Raw genomic sequence first — 21,650 nt, forward strand, 5'->3', positions numbered from 1 at the left:
TATAATTCAGGCTGGTACTGCTGGTTCCAATACGATAACAATACTTTGTTCACAAGCTTGATAAAACAGTGTTCAGGAGAGAACAGCTCATTAAAGAGTTTTAATGAGCACAGTAACTTTAATCTCTGACTGAACCCTGGCAGCACCTTTCTTTTCCTCTTCCTCAGAACGCCACTGCAGAACCTCATATCCTGTACTGTGACATCTCAGATATCAGCAGGTTAGATCTAGGTGGGGAAAGTGAAATTGCTCCTACCTCATAACCACTGAGGTACTCTTGACCAAGGCCCTAAACCTCAAGTGCTTCCATGGAGACACTCAGTGGCCACATAGCTACCACGTGTGAATGTGACTGAAGACAGCATTGCTCAGGGTGAAGCTACCCTGAATAAATAAAGGTTTAAAAGAAACACTGTGTTTTATGGTCAGCCATCCTCAGTGACAACTCTGTGATGGACAGATGTAGGTCACATGACTACGACAGGCAGAAGAAGTAGTTCTTATCAACCTGGTATCATTTAGACTGGATCATGGCGATAATCTGAGTACTTTCAATGTATCACTGTTGATGATGATACACACATTTATGCCAAATCACTGATCTTTTGATATGAGAATCAATCCTTGAACAGAAACGTTTTGGATCACCACCACTGCTAATCAGTCTGATAACATTTTTAATAAATCGATGGTGTTCTTGCAAAAGTGTTTCTGTGACTACCTGTACAGACTGAAGGCAAACAATGTTACATTAAACCTGGACACAGTGTTGGAGGTGAATTCATTCCTATGAAAGCTGCAAAGTGGCATTTTGAAGCCAAAACAGCTCGACTTCCCAGGTATGATAACACCCAGATCTCCCGTATTGTTGTGCCTATAGAGTGTGTGCATTAGAGTCCTCCATCCACCGAGCTGGGTAACTTCCTATATAGCACCCTGCTAACTTGAATGGAGATGAAATAATTTAATCGTGTAGCTCCTCTAAATTTTCCAATGTTATTGGACCAAATGGCTCAAATTCTGACAGTGAAACCAGTCATTTTGTCAGGGTTGTGACGCATTTTTTTTCTTCTTCTTTTACAGTGTAAGCTTATGGGAAAAGGTATAAGCTTGTACAGGTGTACATAGTCTACATAGTTCTGTGTCTTGATATAAGTTCTAACCCATGTGATTCAAGTCATGTTAAGTTATTTTTCCCTTTGTTTTTTTTCGTCTGTAGACTTTCTGGAGGCCCCTTCTGGATCAAATGTGAGTTTGGACCAAGTGTAAACTAACAGTGATGTCACCCATTGGTTTGTGGACAACTGTCTAAAGTTAGTGGTTTATAGTGCCATCTTGGAGTTTTGGGCAAGTGGAACTGGGAAAGACTGATGATGTGTTGACCTGCCAAGGGACTACAGACGAAAATAAGCTTTTTTGCTAACTCTGGCATATTTACATTTTGAGTGTAAACTGAAAATGTCAATTGATGTGCATTGTCTCTTTTAAATAAACAAACAAATAAAATAAAATAGACATGCATTGCTATACCTCTATCCTGACTGATGTTGCCATGGTGGCAAACATGCCAATCACAAGGTAGCCACGCCCTAAAGCATATATTCCACTGTAAATAGGACCAGTGGAGTGCCCTAAGGCACCTCATTGTTGGCTTCATTTTTCCCCTACCCAATACCCCCACCAAAATTCTGGCTAATTCATGAAATCAAAAGATGAAGAGGAGGTATCTATCATACTTGCCACTGTGACCAACCATTTAGGTATGCCACAAGAGATTCATGTGCAAGTGAAGATCAACTGTGCCATAATTGCAGAAGTGGCAAACAGTGCTCTTGAGTTCAACACTCAAGAAATTAAGGACTGGAAATCCATAACGAGAGAGCGCAAAAATCAGGACAGGGAATGCCAATCTGAGAGACTTAGATTGACAAGATCGACAGCATTGATGACACTGTACATTGGCTGAACATCACCATGATGAGGCACTTCAGAGATCTGGCATCTGACCAAAGGCGTTGCAGTGTACAAGGAGCTGAATGTTTGCAGTAAGGCCACAAATCAAGCAGACCAGAGTAGCAGGTCGGTGAGTGCACTTTAGAGGACCAGCTGGATACATACAATAAATAAAAAATGGTGGTCCAGTCATTAGGTCTCCTGTGTTCATATTCTAAAATTAAATTAAAACATTTTTTTCCTTTTTAAGGTAGCAGTTCCTTTCCAGAAAAAACACATCAGACCACATATAAAACCTAAGGGAAAACATGTGAAATCCAGCAGATTATATATGTGTAGAGCTGAATGTCCATGGGTTCTCACATGATGACGGAGAAAGAACCAGAGCATGGTCTGCAGCCAGCTTCAATACAGGTCAGCCAGATGGTACAGTTGTAACGAGTCTGACAAGTTCCTCCCTACCCAGCGCCGTCGTATAGGGGGGAAAGGTGATGACAATTCTAAGGGCCCACAGCCCGCTATAGGGCCCACACACAGCCCCAAGTAGCCTCTATGACAAAATGGTTGTGCATACACTGAACTAATATATATTCATACGAATGAATATGAATTAAAACAAAGAAACAGTCATATAATATTCTAATTTTAATTATTTTTAATATTCTTTTTAACCCCCTTGGTCCCTTCTTAAAAAATGGTTTGGTCCACACCGCGGTTCGTTCTTCCAATGGTTCTTCCTCATCGGAATTAAGTGAGCGCGAGCGAACTCCAGCAGGGTTAGGATGCCCACCAAAAAACACAAGTCCGGACACCAGAGAAGAGTTGAGAAGGAGGCCAGGAGTAGGAGCAGCAGAGCAGGGGCCCAGGACATCAACAACTTATTTTCTAAGAATGGTGAGAGTAAAACTACCGAGGGCGGCTGAAACAATTAGCCTACTTCATTAATTTAATGTCTGTAACATTACCTTTGACGGGGCGCAGGCTGGAGCCTACGTTAGCTGTCATCTGGCCGCGCTACACTCTGGACAAGTCGCCAGTTCATTGTAGAGCAACGGTTCCTAGAGTAGCTATAACTGAACGTTACTAGGGGCTACTACAGTGACTGTGTGTTTCACACATATCACTGTCGGACAGTGCTCCAGTACGCGTCCATTCAGAGGCTGCATTGAATTGTATTATGACGCATTTAAGTTCTACTCAGTAATTATGAGAATCTGACGAAGGTCAGTTACGTTATCATGATGTGTTCAATGTTGTCTTATAAAATGTGTTATTAGTGGGACATTTGAATAGCCTAAATACAAAAAAGTAAAATGTTCAAAGATTTGTTTGTTTTCATAGCAGTATAAAATAAAAGACGCCATAATAGCTGACAACAACAAAGTAAAGAAGACTATTTAGAGTTGTGGACAGTTTACACCAACTTTTGAATGGTTTAAGAATATTTTTTGCCTGTGAAAGTGAAGCTGTCCACCTAGAGCTATGGTACTAAGAAGCCCATTTAGATTTTGTGCAAGAATAGGTTAGTTCTGCATCAGTTTCTCCATGAAACATAACATGTAATGTTTACAATATATATAATGGAACAAAAAACTTTATGTTCTGCTGCACTAGAATCAGCAGTGGCTGCTTCATCTGAGTTTGACCCCACAGCAGTCGCTCAGCCCAGCAGTCCAATGATGTCTTTGATGGTGAGTGAGTGATGTAGACACTGGTTGGCTGTTTTGGTTTATTAGTGACCCACTACCTATTTGTTGAGTGGTTAATTGAAAATGTATTTGCAATCAGAGGTGTAATAACGTGTTGCAAATCAGTGAAATGAGAATAAGACAACTAATTATACATAATTTACATAATAACACTCTGACTTGTTAAAAAGGAAACAAATTGGCTGTATTACACCAGGCACCGTCAAGAATACTGAAAAACAAGAAAATTGAAGGTGGCAATGAATGGGGTAGAGGGGCCCACACCGATATTCTTTCAGGGGGCCCAGAATTCCTAGCAACTGCCCTGTCCCTACCCAATGATTTTTGCAGGAAATATCCACCCTTCTTTTGATGGGGATTTAAAAGTATAATTTGAAAGAATTCTGCATTAACGCATGTCAACCTTTGTTCCTTGTGTTATTGAGTTGTGTTATTACATTATCCCATTTTCTCCAACAATTTTCAAAGCAGAGAAAGCACAAGTTTACTCAAAGTAACAGTGTGTTTCATTTGGTCACTTCCAGCGCAGGGATGTCAGGGACCCAGACTGGATCTAAGGTGAATCAAACTTTAAAACATAACCTAAACTGTGAACATTTGAGCATGAGTCACATCAGATAGAGTTTCATCACAGTGGTGGTTGTTTGAAGGTGTGTACATCAACAGTGAAGCCAGTTTGACAGCAGGAACACAACATTGTGTTTGTATCAACCAGATTACTTTACTGTACCCTGAATGTGTGTGTGTGTCTGTGTGGTTACATTAAGGACGACTCAGAAAGCAGCCTACTCACCAGAGGCTCTGCTGCTCTCTCTTTACCCCCTCTCCTCTCTGTAATGTCATGCAGCCACTAGCGGTAGCACAATGACGTTCTAATTAAACTGTTGTTCCTCCTTTTTCTCCTCAAACTGAAAGTGAAATCTTAACACTTGCCCCACTTCATTAATCTCTTAATTTGATTCTGTAACTGCTTCTCATTTTTATAACTTCATTGTCATCATGACAAAAATCATTACACATCTGATTATTAATACAAAATGCTAATATCAGAGCTCTTATATATTTCTTGATTACCTGTTAGAACTAGGTTTAATGTCCTTTTACTTGGTGTGTGTAGAGATCTCAACTCTTTTGACAGATGTTTATAAGTATTTCAAAAGGTTGTAGTACTGACGTTTTCTATTAATCAATTAAACAAAAATCTTAACCAGCACTGCAAGCAGCCATGTTAGATGGTTAAACATTTTACATTTCATATGTAATCCCACAGGTTTTACATGGGAATTCGAATGGGTTCAGTGGGTGGTTACATGGTGGTACCAGATGTTGTGACTTGTAGTATCATAATTTCCATATGTTCTGCATATGACGCAATGTATGATCAAATATTTTACAAGTTCCCACATGTTGCATCATGTGGAAACATGTGTTAAACACGTGTAGCACATTTTCTTTTACGCAAAAGCAAGAAACCACACTGTGTTTTGTTACAAGAGGCTTGTTGTAATGAAACTGATGTGATGTTCTGGGCCAAGTACTGGGGTGATAAGATTTTATTTCTGTCATGGAAACAATTGCTCTGCAGGTACCCCAAAGGATGTGTTTTGTCAATTGAGTGCTACAACATAGGGAAAAAATACTATAGTATAATAAATAGTATACGTAACAGCGATGGTAAATCCTGACTTTGAAAATAACTGTGTCACTGAAAACAAACCTGAACTGAAACAGCAAACTTTGGCATTGAAATATCTGGATTTGAAAAAGTTGCACTGGCACTGGCACAAATATTATGCACTGAAAATAAGTTAGGCTGAAAAATAAAACACAGACATTAAAATTACCATTTCATGATTTCATCAATTTCTTCTTCCGATTTTTATGAGTATGCAGTGATGACATGATCTCTGCCATCTGAGCCAATTGGTGACAGAAAGTTACAAAATACTGCCAGCTGAACTGTGGACTGGTGGTCTACTCCACGGTCATATATGCTGAAACACTAACAGACCCCTTCCAAAACACAAATATATTCCAAGTTAATTTTACCATTTAATCTTAGATACAACTGGAGTACACAGTATTTACCATGCACCTATGTAGTATTTAGTGTGTAATACACTGATATCAATGTACCACAAATCTGGTGATTATTTAGTATGTTTTTTGGTACCTTGTAAAGATTGTAATGCTTTCATCCAGACAAACCAATCTAATATCAAAATGATCAGCTCTCCAAATACTCTACCAGGTGAGCTATCAGAGGGGTGCCTTAATACCTGTATGTTTTATTTTGTACTGCAACGCTACTGTGAACACTACACTAAAGGTGAACAGCCATGGCTGTAACATTGAGTAAGCCCTAAGTGAACTACTAGTTGACTACTCAAGTGTTCTGTTTCAACACATAATGATGAACTAAATGTTGATTGCACAATGTAATGGTCAGCTGAGAGAAGGGAGGAGGAACTGGTCATCCAGGGTTAGGGTTAGTCACAGACTAAATGATTCAATACACTCATGTTTGGTCTGTTTGTGTTGTTATTTGTGACTCTGAGGAAAATGGAAACGATCTGGTCATCTTTGCAACACTGGGTTACATGTGTTTAAGTTGGTATGCAAAGCCAAGCTGGGTGAACACCCATGATGGACTACATTATACTCCACTAGTTACTTTGGTTTCTCTTCCATGCTAATTCCTTCCTTCATTTTGTAAATATGCCCACATCAGTTTTCTATTCTAAACCCAACCACTCCCGCCTTATTGCCGTCACTCATTCATGCTGCCAGACTGATCACCAGCTCACTGTGTGTGATTGGCCCCGGATTGTAACGTGATGTTAGGCTGTATTTTTTTTTTAAAAATGAGTCGGTTTCAATTTTTTTGCCCCATCCGGCTGCTTTCTCTTTTTAGAGCCTGTGACCTGCACCGCCACAGCCAGATTCGGTGTGAATCCAGCTCTGGGGAAAAGTTGTACGTTGCAACTGTAAGATTAGCTGTCGACTATTTATTATGTATTATGTTTGTAATATAAAGTATACTATTAGGGAGCTATTTAGATATAAATTCTTTTATTTGGAATGTACCTTTAAGTGTACTTAAGGTGGACTTGATGTTAACTCATATATACAGTATCAGTAGCTAGACATATAAACATTCACATTACAGTGTCAGGACATATTTGGTTTTCTTTCTAAACGAATATTGTAATGGATACCAAAATATAAGAAAGGAACAACAACAAGTCAAATTGAGGGTCCGCAACATATAAGTTACCAACGAGTAAAACAGTATAAACTGTGTTTTCCTTTAAGGTCAGTTTGCTTATTCAGTTCATTCATGGAGTCATGAAAACAAAGATAGTTTGATTATTTAGCTTGTTAAGATAGAAAAAATATCAGCCAATGAACATCTTTCTCAGCTCATTAACATTTCTTAACCAGAACTACAGACTGCTCCTTTAAGAAACGTGTATTGAACTCAAGATCTGTGTGTGGGGCTCCTCTGCGGGCTGCGGTCCACTCTGTGTCGTCCGCACTTTATCACAGGCTCACGCGCTGGTACTGCCAGCAGAGCGCAGAGGCAGGTGGAGCTGCTTCCTGTGGTTTATCAGTGTGAGACCAGAGGGACAGATCATTCGCTGACTGGCCTGCTGAGGTCCTCCCTCCGTCCCTCCTCCTCCAGCGGGCAGAGCGCATTAAGATTTCGGGAACGGGGAGGTAAAGAGGTGAGGACGGGGGAGGTGAGGAGGGAGGAGGAAGGAGGCGAGGAGGTGAGGAGAGAGGAGGTTGGTCCTCTGAAACGTATTTATAGCGATAAACTCGATTCACTCCAAGTACTCCCTGATGGTCGGCGCGAGCGGATCTCCTTAAGCGCACTGTGCTAGTCTTTTCTTCTCTTCAGCACCGCACAGAGAGCGACAGGACGCAGGTCGGTGTGTGTTGTGTGTGTGAGATCATTGTACAGGCTGTGTGTGTGTTCTTTGTGGTAAACAGAGACAGAGCTTCACATGGTGTCCTTTGGACATGAAGCTGGTGCTTCTACTAGAGCACCCTGTCTCTGGATTGTTTCCTGGTGATAAAGGTAATTAAGAGATAACATTAATCAAGGTTCAGTTCTATGTGGCTTTAAATGAAAACCAAACAGCCTGCTGCTCCGTCTCAACCACTGTGAATCAACAGGTGGAGCACAAAGTGAGCTCAGTTTCATCTTCCTCCAGCTGTCATGGATGTCAGTGATGTGGAGCCTAAGCAGCATGACCTGGTGACACACAGAGGCTTCAAGCTGATCCACGGGACACATGATCCAAATGATGTGGACCAGATATATAACCTGGAGATCAGAGACACGGATGTGTTTGTTGTGACATACCCAAAATCAGGTGAGAGCAAAGTAAAGATGGAGTGTGGAGGCCCCTGGTGTCAGTGCAGGCTGCTGTGTGCCATGTCCAGTGCTGGACTCAGCACAGAAGAAGGAACAGGGTGGATTAGTGTGAACGGCATTTCCAGATGAATGTCCCAGTCTTTTGTGATTTGAGCAAAGAGCAGGGTGTCAAATGATTTGCTGCAGTGTGTATTGTAAAAATAGTCAAAGAGAAATGAGGACAAAGGGGACAGAGAGAGGAGACGTGTCCTCATTGTACAGTGTGGGAGACAGACCTGAGGCCTGTGCTCTGCTTCACAGGGACTATCTGGATGCAGCAGATACTGCTGCTCTTTGAGGTGAAGGGAGATGTGACAGCCGTCAGTGAGCTCAACAACCAATGCAACGCTGATTTCATCCCCTGGATTGAGGTGAAAGGCAGCAGACAGGCGTTCATCACAGCCCCCTCACCCAGGCTGAGGGTCACCCATCTGCAGTACCAGTTCATGCCTGCTGCTCTGAGCCAGAGGAAGGGCAAGGTCAGCGCTCCAACACCCACGCCTCATCTGTGACTCTGTACTTTAGGGCCCCTCTTAAACAATTACACAGCATACAAACATTGACTAATCGATTTATAACACACAGTCATGTCATGTGCAGCTATAAGGACATCTTTATGTTTTTATTGATGAGCAGTAATTGTCACCTAGAGGACATATTTTATATTATAGCAGCTGTGGGATTCTGTAGTGACATTCATTACACACCGGCCTCCTGTCCGCTGGAGCAGCAGTACCTAATAAACACTGTCATGAAAATGTCTGAATGTAAAATGGAATTGTAGTCTGTGCACCTTACAATAAGTTGATGTTTTCGCAATAAAGGTTTATTGTGGAGAGTCAAATAAGATGGATTAGGACGATCTCAGAGACTTTTGCAGACACTGCATCCTGCTTACAGCTACTTAACAGCTTGTTATAACAATGTTTATGTACTGCTTATGAATACTAGGTAGGGGCCCATTCAGCTGCTTTACGAACGTCATTCATCAGTTTAAGATACATGTCTCTGCTGCTGTTGTCAGTCTGAACCTTCTGTCCAACAGTTGCTTTACTTACTGTCTTGTCAGTGGGACATAGCAAACTATGTTACTAAAGTCTGCCTTAAATCAGTAGCATTAAAACAAATATATTTAAATGAATGTGTGTGTAAACTTTAAATAAAATAGGACCCAGTATGGTTTTTAGTTTTTGTTCACAAAACTAGAATATTTGTGTCATATATCAGCATTGAGAAATTTAAACAATACACAACCGCATGCATGATGTAATTGTGGCCAGATGGGCACATTAGGTACACAGCAGAAATATGGAAATCCCTCCAGTAGTTGTTGCCCTTTGTGGAAGCGCTGGACAGTGTTTGACAGACTGCCATTCACAGGGCTTGCTGATGTTGAGGTTGTTTTCTTGCTCTCTTCACCCTGCATTCCTTTGTTGTTTGCTGCAGTTGGCCATGTGACTTCCTCCCCTGTAGCTGTGGGAAATGGCACATGTCCAAATCATCCCATTAACAGTCAGAGGTTAATTTCAGGCCGCAGAAGGAATTTGGCATGAACATTACAATTAGAGTGATACACTGATAATGCAGAACTTACCCTGTGTGTACTGTGATGAGCTATTGTAGCTTTAAAATTCAATAAGGCAATTATAAAGTCAGCAGAGCGAGGATAGAGTGCAGGATGATGTGGTAGGTTGTTGATACACAGACTTTACCTTTTTTAGGTGATCTATGTGGCGAGAAATCCCAAAGATGTCCTCGTGTCCTACTTCCACTTCCATAAGCTTGCAAACATGTTGGAAACGCCGAAGGATTTTGATGATTTCTTTGAAAAATTCATGAGAGGAGAAGGTAAGAGCAGTTCCCACCTGTCACTCACACACAGAATATTGCAAAGAGAATATTGCTTGCAGCTCATGATTGGACATATGTGGTGGTGATGGTGTGCATTGTTTTGTTGCAGTGTTTGGCAGCAGCTGGTTTGAGCACATTAAGACTTGGTACTCACACAAGGATGATATGAACATGCTGTTCATCACTTATGAGGAAATGATTCAAGTAGGGTCTCAAAACATTTGAATCTGTAATTGCCTCTATCATGTATGTGTACTGTGTTGTATGCTTGTGTTCGGGGGTATCAGTGTGTAAAATTTAAGAGATCATCTGCACATTTATGCTGCTGTACTTTTGTTCAGGACCTGCAGTCAGCAGTGGAGAGGATCTCCTTGTTCCTGGGAAAAGAGCTGACCGGTGAGCAGCTGGCAAATGTAGTGAGACACAGCACCTTCAACAACATGAAGAAGATCCCTCAGGCCAACTATGAGCAGGTGTCAGGTGACCTGCTCAACCACCGCCAGGGAACATTCATGAGGAAAGGTGAGAGTATTTACTAAGTCAGTTTGACAAAGGAACATAACACTGTGGCTCACTTTGCTTAAAAACTTATTTAAACAAAGAACTGAACTACCAACACAAAGAATGGTTTTGGTTTAATATATTGAATGACAGCATAGTGAAACAAGAACATCAAAACAGCTTTGGAAATGTTTGAACCAATAACAGACAGGTATGGGAGGCCTGAGCTGAGGGTCCGTGGGCACACTGTAGAGGCAGGTTTTGGCAGAAAGATTGAAACTGTGAGATGACAGGAGATGAAAGTGACATGTTTAGTGGGTTTATATATCAAGCACCTATGTATAGAATCTTAATGCAATTAACCTGATGAAATTTAAATCTTATTTTGTGGCCAACTGAAGGCTGCACAACAAGCTGTGAACACAACTCTGACATTTCAGTTTTTAAGTTCCACCTTGTAAGCAGACAGCTGCCTCCTCATCCAGCAGACACAGAGCAACATCAGCATTCATTGGGGTCATGTTTGTGACTCCTGAGCAAAGTAAGTTGGTCTTTAGCTATTAAATACTCCACTGTGTTGACTATCTAGTCTCTTGACTGCTTTTTAAAGCTCTTTTACTGTCAGAAACATTAAGCTGAAAGATACCAACAAGCTCTACTGAGTTGCTGCTGTGATGTTACAGATGGTTTGGGCACACATGGGTGATTAGTAGAGGTGGGAAAAAAAATCGATATTGCAATACATTGTTGTACTCTCTGTCGCAATAAATAATCGATACACTGACGGCAAATATCGATATTTTATTACAACACACATTATGGATTTACCCCGTTGTCACCGTCAGTACTTAATCTCTCCTGTCCTGTTTGTGGGGGCGCTAATCCCGTAAATGAGGGTAAAGTTGGCGTAAGCAGCGGCCGGTGAAGAAGACGAGTTAACAACAGAAGAAGAACAGATGCAAGAATGGCGGAAAATACGAATAACGAAAAACAAATCAAAGACCCACCCGCAAGTTTCCACTCTACAGTGTGGACCCACTTCGGCTTTTACGAGACAGATGACGGGAGAACACTGGTGTGGTCGTTATCGCCGTCAGCGGGGGGAGCGTTCGTCCGTCGGTCCCCCGGCTCCTCGCCGTCAGCCGGGGGGACCGACGGACGAACGGACGCTTGTCACCCACTAACCCACTAACACTCACTACAAAGCAGCTAACATTGAAAATGAGTATAGTGGCTGAGCTAGCAGTATAGCGGCGCAGCGCTGCTGTTCCACCGTCTGGAATACGGGAGAGAACCCTGAGCTGGACACATTAAAGTGCATGAATATTAATAACATGTCTTATGTAAACCAGGACAGTGCTTTCTGATACTGAAGATAAGAATAACATAAAAATTAAATGAAATATTGGGCACATTTCAGTATGCAACCAATTATGTGCAGAGTTATGTTCACCCATCCAGTACCTGGGAAGTGGGAACATAAAAGTGCTTTGGGTCAACCTGGACACATCACGGCATATTAAATTTATAGAAAATAAAATAAAATAAATGCAATCGATGTATAAGACGTTTTCCTTTTTATGGGTATTTTTTCTTTTTCAGTCACATATCGTGATATACCGTTGATGAAATGTCTTATTGCAGATATCGTGTATCGTGATATCATTATCGTGGGCCAAATATCGTCACAGTATCGAATCGTGAGTTACCCGTATCGTCCCACCCCTAGTGATTAGGGGACTTTTGGGTGTCTACAGACATCTTAGTAGTCTTTTTTAGGGCCTGAGCACCAACAGTGCGAGGACCTATTGAATCTGCTAGGATTATTATTTTTCTTCCGCACGTATAAGCACAATTTTCGAGGCCTGAACTCCAAAACTCACCAAACACGGAACATACGTCACATCTGCCGAAAATTTAGACACTGCAATGTCTTTGGCTGTGTGTGCAGCCAGGGAATTCTATAGCACCCCCTGCTGTAAATCCCACCTCCTACATGCACATACATTTACAAAATTTGGTATGCATGTGTATCATGACCAGACGCACAAAAAGGTCCTTGGACCCATACCCTCAGTCCAACAGGATATCAGTCGGCTTGATTTTCGTTGCCATTTTTATCCATTTCCATACCTCGTACTTTAAGGAACTCCTCCTATAGATTTAACACCACAGTCTCCACATTCAGTCAGTATCATCCTCAGACCCTGAAGATGAAAAGTTATTAAAAGCTTTCACCTCCGTCATATCTGGTGGGCGTGGCAGTGCGGTCGAGTCCTTATAACTTCAACATACAATTTCCCACCTGAACCGAATTGCTTACACACGTAGAAGTTGTCGCCCTGAATACGTCTATGCATCAATATCGTGTCATATCCATAGCGCCACTGATGGTACACAGGAAGTCACTGAAGATGTCACTGTTTTCTTTTGGGTGACACGTATCCTATTTAAGTAGGAACCTTTCGACTGGTAACAGGTGAGCGTGAACTCTGCTGCTGCCGCAGCCAGACTGCTGCCGCAGCCAGACGTGCATGGAGCGAGGGCCCGTTCAATTATTTGATTGGTTTTTGTGACTGCTAGTGTTGCACGGTAAACCGATACTAGAATGGTATCGCGGTACCCAGCCGTTAAGAACAATACTTTTTCACGTTTTATTAGTATCGGTACTTTACAGTGGCGTGGCGTGATGAAAATTTCCGAGGAAGCCAAGTGAGACATAACCTCTAAGCTGTGTATGTTTTACGGGGGTGGGGTCAAAAAATCGTATGTTGCAATTTATATGTTGCTATTTCATGTAGTCGGATGAACTATTAGAGCGCCCAGCATCATTTTACCAGGACTTACACACGCTTGTTATCTGACCGACACTTTGAGCACCGACGTGCTCTCTCTCTCTGTCCCTCAGTCAGTCAGTCACTCATACACGCACACACACACACAGTCCTCACAAACGTCTCATTAATATATGCAACCACCCTCCCAAAAGCACAACCAGCTACTTAATGCACAGCACACATTTGATATTGGAAAGATGCGAATTCATTCACACACTCAATCAGAAGCCGTTAAGTTTTACGTCCACGTCAAACACGACTTGTACGCTCTATGTGAGATACACAAATGCTTTTCACTTTTCAGTTTATATACATAATAATAAATGTAAATGTTCATTATACAGCAACACAACAACCCAGTACCAGTGGCTGTAAACAGCACACCTGACATGTGCATGTATTCAGACAGCCCGGCCCGTCACAGCCGCTGTCCGTGGTGCTCATTTTCTCCACATAAACAAAACAATAAACAACAACTTCAGGGGACTCACATGTTGCTTAATCAAAGCAAGCAAGACACAATACGGACTATAATCACATCATTATGATGCGCACAGAAAAAAAAAAAGCGTTTTCCTCACCCTATTCGTAGAGGAAGGCCATCCTCCTATCTCTCATGGTGGCAAAGTGATCGTGACCATGTCGTATAACTTCCCACTGGCTTTTAGGTCCTCCACAACAACAGAGTCAATGGATATCTTGGTCAAGTTTATAAGCCTGTCCTGTCCACATGTGTTCCTCAGTTTTGTTCCTCTTTAGAAAGGAGAATGAGCGCTCTGCTGATGCGCTGGTAGCCGTAATCGTGAGCATACGCTGCAGCAGTTTGAAGACCTCGGTGTCAAACTCCACAAAAGTTTGCACCAACTCCACAAAATTGCCCCTGTTTGCGCTGCCAGTGGCCTCACTGTGACCCCTGAACGCTTGCTCTTGGCGCGCAAGGTACAGGGCTGCAACGATGAGTCTCATTAAAATATCCCGGTGTTTCTTCACCTGCTCATTGTGCTTCTTTGTGCTCAGACCTTTTGCCAAATCCAGAGCCTCGTTAATCCAAGCTTGGCGCTACCAGCTAGCCACTCGGTGCGGACGTAATTCTCCTCATTAAAAGTCCGAAAACTTTTCTTCATCTCAGTACGGAGCTCTAGTTTTGGTGTTGGCCTGCCGTCAGATTTAATTCGGAGTTGCTGCTGTAGAGGCAGTTTAGTAAAATTATTTTTTACTAAATACTCCAAATCTCCACCCTCCATACTTGCGCTTAATATTTTTGCTAGCTTACCAAGTATTGACACAAAACAACAACTTCCGTCATTTCATTCAATGACGTTAACGTACTGTGATTTGATTGGCCTGAAGCCAACGAGTTTGTGGCTTCCCTTAACACTGTCCTGACCAATCACAGGGGAGCAGTGTCGTGCCAAACGCCTCACCTGATTGGTCAATCATTCTTTTTTTTTTTCACGAAGGGAGGCCAGCTCAGCTTGGCCTCCTCACAGAGAACAGAGTGCAGTACCATGTTTTCAACGCTCATTCACCACGTAACATTTAGAGGGGCGCTGTTTTACACATTATGAAACGCTCAATAATTAATGAAGAGAGACGAGGAGGAGACGACAGACAAAACACAGAAGGATTACGTAAACTGTTAAAAAAAAGTATTTTTATTAAATGACGGTTATATTCTGAAAAAAGTGAGGAAGCCTGGCTTCCCTTGGCCTCTGCAAGAAAACGCCACTGGTACTTTATGAACTTAGTGCGACAGCAGTGCAGCGTGTCTGTGTGCAGCTTCTCTCTGCTTCCTCACTGCCTGCAGCCAGAGTGGGCGTGGTTTCACAGTGACGGACAGTCACAGAGCAGAACGAGACAAATGTTTTGGCGCTTTTGGTCATACGAATTTAAAGCATCGTTTACAGACGGGCTTTGTGGAGTCCGTGGGTTTGCCCTTATTGTCTGCAACGCTCCGTGTGTCTGCTTTTTCAACAAGCCTAGGACGATCGGCAGGAGGAGCACTCATGCCACTTTCAGCTGACAGACATGCGGACTTGTTCAAAGAGTTCAGTGTTTCCTCCAGTATTTTCTGAGACTGTGGCGCTGGCGGGGTGTGTGTGTGTGTGTGTGTGTGTGTGTGTGTGTGTGTGTGTGTGTACAGTTTGGGTCATCATAATGTAATATTTTTACTTATGTCATAGGCTATTTAGGGAATGCTCTCACACAGCCATTATGAACGCATGGGCTTGGAATGAACATTCATGTTGTAAAGAAATATTTGTATTATTTGTTTTAAGAGAGGAGTTTTCCAAGTCAGAGTCCTGCACGGGTGAAAAATATTGTACTGTGTCGGACACAGACGCCTGGAGAGGCGGGTCGGGTTTTACGATTGCCATTTTCAAGGCGTCACTTATCATCAGTCATTATTAGCGACACAAATGATAAGCATTTATATTTCATATGAGCTCATTAATGCGTGATTGCGCCCTCCCAGAACTCCCATTCCCCACGCTGGCTTACCTCCACTTTGAAAAATTGCGTCCGTCCAATTTTCCTTCGGACGTCGGTATCAATTTATAGCGGGTCGGCTCGGGTGCAGAATGTAATTTGTGCTACTGTCGGAAAACGGGTCGGATGCGGTTATATATATGGCGGGTTCGGGCTGGTTTGCAAAATAAGACCTGTGCAGGACTCTGCTCTAAGTGACCATTTTAATCCTCTAGCTAATTATCAAGCTAAATGTCCAACATGCTACGTCAAATACTGCGGTGGAAGACGACGGTAAAATATTTCCTTTCTCTAACACTAGATTTATTTATGCCTGAATTTTTAAGGTGTGGCGGCTTTTATTTTGCCGTGGCGGTGCGCCACAGTCAATTACATGTAGAGGAAACCCTGGAGTTCAAAGAGCTGCAGGTTAGCGATAGATGACATAAACATCCCCCGGATGGAAGTTAGGCGAGGTTTTTGTTGTGACATGACAAGCGAACAATTTTCACCATCAGAGTTGCAGGAGGCAGTCAGGGGTAAAGCTAACTGTTTAACAGTCCGATGTGGTTCCACACATCTCTGTATGCAAACACAACGTTCACACTGGTAACATGAACTTTACCATAACATGCGCTGGAGTTGACAAGTATGCTGATCAACAACACCACTTATAATTTATCTATTTTAAGTCAATCAGTACTAGTAATATAATCATAGCATGTACATTTTTGTCAATAATTTATAACAAATATTGTAATTTACATTATTAGAAAATGAAATGGTCTGATTAGAGCATACACCTCCACCAGGTCTGGGTCATTTGTGTTGTACTTTAGTGCACTAATGTAGTTTGCAGGCTAATAATCCAGGGTTTGAATTTTATCAACATCAAATGCAAATTGCAAATTTCCCCTTTGTGGGATGAATAAAGTATTATCTTATTTTATGAATTGCCAGACTTACAGTTAATGTCATTTATGTTCATTATTTTTATGCTGAATAAAATTGTAGTTAATGTGCTGTTAATTTTTAAGACACTTGTCTTCTTGGATATAGGTACAGATAATTTTAAGTTCCACATTCTGTCAAATAAAATTTATGCCATTACTTTTGATGATGTTTTAGTTTTCCGTCGTGGTATCATTTCAGTATCAAGATATTTTAGGCAGGTATAGTACCGAAGTCATAATTCTGGTATCGTGACAACACTAGTGACTGCTGGTGACAAAATAAATATATCATGTCCAAACTATAAGCAGTTATACTAAACAACACTCTAGGAATGACAGGATATCTCATAATGAAACTGATGTAGTTGTGATTAGTTGAAGTTAGGCACTAAAAGGAAGTACATAACACCAGAAAATAAATCATTGAAAATCTAATGACGTGATATGGCAGAGTGAGGATGGATGACAGCAACCTTTTCTTTCTCCTTTCATGCCCTGTGAACATCAGGCACCATTGGTGACTGGAAGAATCACTTCACTGTGGCCCAGAACGAGCGCTTTGACAAAGTCTTCCACAGAGAGATGGAGGACTTCGCTCTGACTTTCATCTGGGACATCAGAGACACTGAGTTTAGCCATAGTCACAGTGCAGCCTTATGAAAACCATTCTATATCATTATTCATTTCAGCTTTGTTGCTTCCACACTGTTTATCAGACACACTGTAGTTCTTCCCTCCGCCCATCTTCCTTTGGTTTCCATTCATTTTATTATACTTTGAAAATCTATGCAAAGCTATGTTACAGAGGCGAGCAGACTTTTTCTCAGTGTAGCAGCACTTGTTTTCTTGTACTCATTGAATACATATCTCCTGCAGATGTGACTGTTAGCTTCTCTCTGTAGATAATGAACAGCTTCTTGAGTTTGGTCTCGTGTTAGCTTTCTCCACAGCTACATTATTGTTGTTTAGTAATGCATTGCACACCCTTTAAATCAATCTTCACTTGCAAAAGCTTTACCATAGAGCTGGTATGGGGCTAAAAAGTCTATCCTGTTTACCTTTATACTGTAGTGAAAAGTAAGACTTGGTAAACTTAATGTGTTTTGTAGTAAAACAGTTCCACTTGCAAAAACATTGATATTTTTTATGGAATTTTATGAATGCTAAATCTACTAGAGTTTATATTGATAGTCACATACATCAGGGCTGGACTATGTCTCAGTCTGTGCAGGGGAAGAAGTTCTGTATTTATGTCAACTTCCATGGAAAACTGCTGAAGAGGGGACTTAAGTCACATGACTTTGGACCTCATCTACAGACTCCTAATCAATTTCAATCATCTGTGTGACTTCAGGAAAAAACATGTATAAGTAGCCTAGTTATTTTAAAACATTAGTTGACGCAGTTTATATCGAAGTAATTCTGCAAATACAGATTGGAAAATGCATTCATGTACCAAAGTGTGACCTTGTTTCAAATATTTAACCTCAATATCCAAATTAGTAAAGGGTGCATAATGACTTGTTCATAATTAGAGTGTCGGGATTTGCCGGATGACTTGAACTCACTGGACTTTATCCCTCTCTGAAACTTTTTTTAAATGTGTAACTCTTAAGAAACATTTAGTAACACGCGTATTCATGTATACTGAACATAGTAATAGCTTTATTATACTCACAGAATACATTCCAGTAAATATGTTGTGGTGTAGCAGTATCACATGAGGATGATGATGCTGCATGTCAGGTCAGGTGTAAGATGAAGGCTTGGCCTGAAAAAAAAAAAAGCTGTGTAGGTAGCTGCTGAAACAAGTCTGTGAAGCGCTGAGCCCAACGTACTCATTCTATGCTCAGATATTTCCAGAGGTAAATTATATATTTTTTTATACGACACTATGTTTGATTCAGGCAAACTTTTTGTGTTGTGACTGCTTGACATTAAACACTGATGCATTCCAGAAATAAGTCTAATTTTGTTTTGTCTGTGACATCATTCCTAATTATATGTACTGATTCTTCCATTTGACAACCCTCCAGTTTAATTCAAATGCATACATTTTATAAATAGAATTCTGACACTTCATGTTAATATAGTGCACTTGGTAGCACTGACTGATACTGATTGGACACAGGTTTCCCTGGCCCATGGCAGCGGTTCCTGGCTCTGTTGACATACTGTATGTTATGTGCAGGGGCGTAGGAATGAGTTTAACATTGGGGGGGGACACACATATCGGAAACCTGACAGATCCTTTTGAATGATTTGAACTGAATTATGTCATAAATTAACTACACTGAAGAATACTGATCAAAATTTGAATTCAAATTTTCTGAATAAATTTTCTTTTCTCAGTTGTATCTTATGCCTCAATGAACTGACAGATACAGGCAAAGGTTAAGGTGAAAGGTAAAAACAGCATCAAGAATTTTAACATATAAACCAACTTGTTTTTTTACTCTCAAGAGTGATATCCTTCCACATTTCCACTAACTGGCCTGTGAAGGTAAAGGTAAATGAAAAAGACATTAGAATAGATGTAATGAACTGATAAATATCAATTCCTTTGTAGTTTTCTGTTACAAATAAACATTGGATAGCACTGTACAGTCCTGCATTCACTAATTTGCGTGCCATGTGATTTTTTTCAGTGTTAAACATGTGCCATGGCACACAAAAGGTTGAGAAACACTGGCCTAGGCAAAAGAACCAAAAAATGTTTTCCTCCTAAGCAACAAATTACTTGCAAATTGACTTCTTGTCCAGTAACTCAAGTTTATCCTGATGGACATGACAGACAGCAACATGTTGATGTCTGTTTTGAGTCACTGTGGACCAGAACCAAGTTTTGAGCCTGCGGAGGACACTAAAACTTCTCTCTGCCTCAGAGGATGAAACAGGGACTACCAAAAGCACTCTGACGAGGTTTTCCACTTGCCCAAATAGTTTACGTACCTCTACAGGCAATCCAGGAATGATCCCTGCAGCCTCTGCACTGTTGCTAAATGAGTAGATGGGAAAGCTAGCGCAATATTAAAATCATGTTTTTTTATATTATTGTTTAAATTAAACCGTGTTCACTTCTTATCATGTTCAAACCTTCCTCTCATGATCAACAAATCACCTCACCCTTCATAATAGCACCTACCTGCAACTCTGCAGTGCTGGCTCTCCCTGCATCACCCTCACCAGTGTTAGTTTCCAGCTGAACTTCATCTGATCTCTAATATGAATGCAGTGGAGATGAATAAAGTATAGAAAAATACTGATGAGAATGTCAAGAACAAGCGAAAAACACACAGACAGACTAACTCCTTTCTAGGTGTGAGACATGTGTATGTGTAATATAATTATTCTCCTGGACAAAATTATTACCCAACTCACATTTCCTTTCTTTCTTTTCTTCCCCATGAGAAAGAAATCACTTAAACTGAGCTGCTGCTGTCTTTTCATCTTTATGCTTCTGACCTGTCGCCAGCTGCAGACTCCCACCTTCCCCTCAGTCCGAGCTATGAGGGGCGGAGCGGCCGTTGACAAGACGCTGTGTTGCGCTTTCAAAATAAAAGCAAGTGAGTTAAAGATTTCTAAATAAAATACTTTTCTCTTCCGCGGGATAATTTTTGGGTGGAACAAATGCGCCTATCTCCAATACTGGAGGGAACACGTCACCCCCGGTTCCTACGCCCTTGGTTATGTGTATGTAAGAACACTAATATTTGTAGCCACACAGCACAAACAGTATGTGCTCCTCCTCGCAGATCGATCTGATCCATCTGAAATGTGCTCAGAAATCTTGTAAGGCCGTGATGATGGCGTATGGTGAGCATTGTTACTTCTCATTGGATGCCATTGCTATGGCAATGCATTAGTTGCCATGAAACAGGAAGTTGTTCACTCAAGTGTACTTTTAGGATCAGTACCACAGACTGCCTGTACCTCAGATAATACCACATGGATTCATTGGAAATTCAGTGTGCATGAATTAGGGTCATGTCTCAGAGAGGATTCCTAGATTTAATTAGGATTGATTCTTACAGGGATACAGGCTAAGAGGGTTTGCTTGTATTTTTGGCTGTTTATCATCATATGTATCAGTCCATTGATAGATATCTTGTGTTTGATCATAGTCCTGTCCAGAACACTAATAGATGCAAATTAGGAAATATACTCATTGCGCCACCTACTAGCACCATGAAGTAAGCCTTTTGTGACAATCATCATTTGATTTACATAAAATGTATATACTGTGTGGTCGACACTTTCTATACTTGAACCTAATGTGTAGTTCTCTCGTGACACAGTATTGATCTGTCCAAGTCAACACAACTGAGCTGTGGCTGCAGTACACCCCAACGTGCAATGCTAGTTTAGCTTCAAAAGTTAATCTCAATACACCTTCCGTGATATAGCCATTTTTTATGTTTTACTGCCCTCTTCTGGCCAAACCCAGGCCTGTTGTTGGGACGCTATGCATATCAAACAGCACCAGAGCCAAGTCTAACATTAACTGGTAAATTTAATTGTTCAGGCATAAAAATCAGAACTGATGGGTGTATATGTTTATATGGCATTTATGAAGTGTGAAATGCTGTGGGAGTCTTTAAAAAATAAATGCAGATGCTGATCTTCTCAATGTAACAGATGATCATATTCCAGAGAGGAGCAGGTCTGGCCCAGTCCGTCCTCAGCAGTACTCTGTCCTACTGTTGTCTTAATCCTCATCACTGCCCATCTCTAAAGGGTCAAAGTCTGGGTCGTCCTCATCCAAGTCCAAGTCCTCAATCTCCTGGAACAGTGACTCATCCACTTCAACGTTGTTTCCAGCTGCAGAAGAAAAAGGCAGGCTTAAGTCAGATTACTAGTATTCTCCAACAGGCTCTCCTCATCCTCTCTCCTCTCATATTATATTACCCATATAGGTATATATCATTATACCAGATATAATTTATACATATAC

The 21,650-nt window shown here is 41.2% G+C and overlaps 1 protein-coding gene and 2 long non-coding RNA genes across 5 annotated transcripts; 1 reads left to right on the forward strand and 2 right to left on the reverse strand.

Moving 5' to 3' along the window:
- Positions 1-7,120: 7,120 nt before the first annotated feature.
- LOC115567472 (amine sulfotransferase-like) lies at positions 7,121-18,657 on the forward strand. Of its 3 annotated transcripts, none has more exons than XM_030394116.1 (7): positions 7,121-7,746; positions 7,845-8,044; positions 8,347-8,564; positions 9,807-9,933; positions 10,046-10,140; positions 10,278-10,458; positions 17,205-18,657. In XM_030394116.1, exons 2-7 carry the CDS (start codon positions 7,888-7,890, stop codon positions 17,354-17,356), a joined length of 930 nt encoding a protein of 309 aa, XP_030249976.1. In that variant the 5' UTR covers positions 7,121-7,746; positions 7,845-7,887; the 3' UTR covers positions 17,357-18,657. The 3 variants fall into 3 exon arrangements, with proteins under 3 accessions (XP_030249976.1, XP_030249977.1, XP_030249975.1); XM_030394117.1 differs by having other exon boundaries at positions 7,121-7,593; XM_030394115.1 differs by having other exon boundaries at positions 7,125-7,593; positions 7,883-8,044.
- LOC115567485 (uncharacterized) lies at positions 8,641-16,047 on the reverse strand. The gene is made up of 3 exons (XR_003981201.1): positions 15,777-16,047; positions 9,798-9,907; positions 8,641-9,558 (listed from the first exon to the last, which is right to left on the reverse strand). It is a non-coding gene; the product is annotated as an uncharacterized LOC115567485 (long non-coding RNA).
- Positions 18,342-21,572, reverse strand: LOC115567486 (uncharacterized). The gene is made up of 2 exons (XR_003981202.1): positions 20,078-21,572; positions 18,342-19,916 (listed from the first exon to the last, which is right to left on the reverse strand). It is a non-coding gene; the product is annotated as an uncharacterized LOC115567486 (long non-coding RNA).
- Between the last annotated feature and the right edge of the window lie 78 nt (positions 21,573-21,650).

Source organism: Sparus aurata, chromosome 17 (genome assembly GCF_900880675.1).
Source record: "Sparus aurata chromosome 17, fSpaAur1.1, whole genome shotgun sequence".
Lineage (NCBI taxonomy): Eukaryota > Metazoa > Chordata > Actinopteri > Spariformes > Sparidae > Sparus > Sparus aurata.

Bases quoted from the DNA above. Each gene is read 5' to 3' on its own strand.
- LOC115567472 (XM_030394116.1), top strand. From the start codon at position 7,888: ATGGATGTCAGTGATGTGGAGCCTAAGCAGCATGACCTGGTGACACAC. The intron at 8,045-8,346 runs GTGAGAGCAAAG...TCTGCTTCACAG, and splicing joins TGTGACATACCCAAAATCAG to GGACTATCTGGATGCAGCAG. The intron at 10,141-10,277 runs GTAGGGTCTCAA...ACTTTTGTTCAG, and splicing joins CTTATGAGGAAATGATTCAA to GACCTGCAGTCAGCAGTGGA.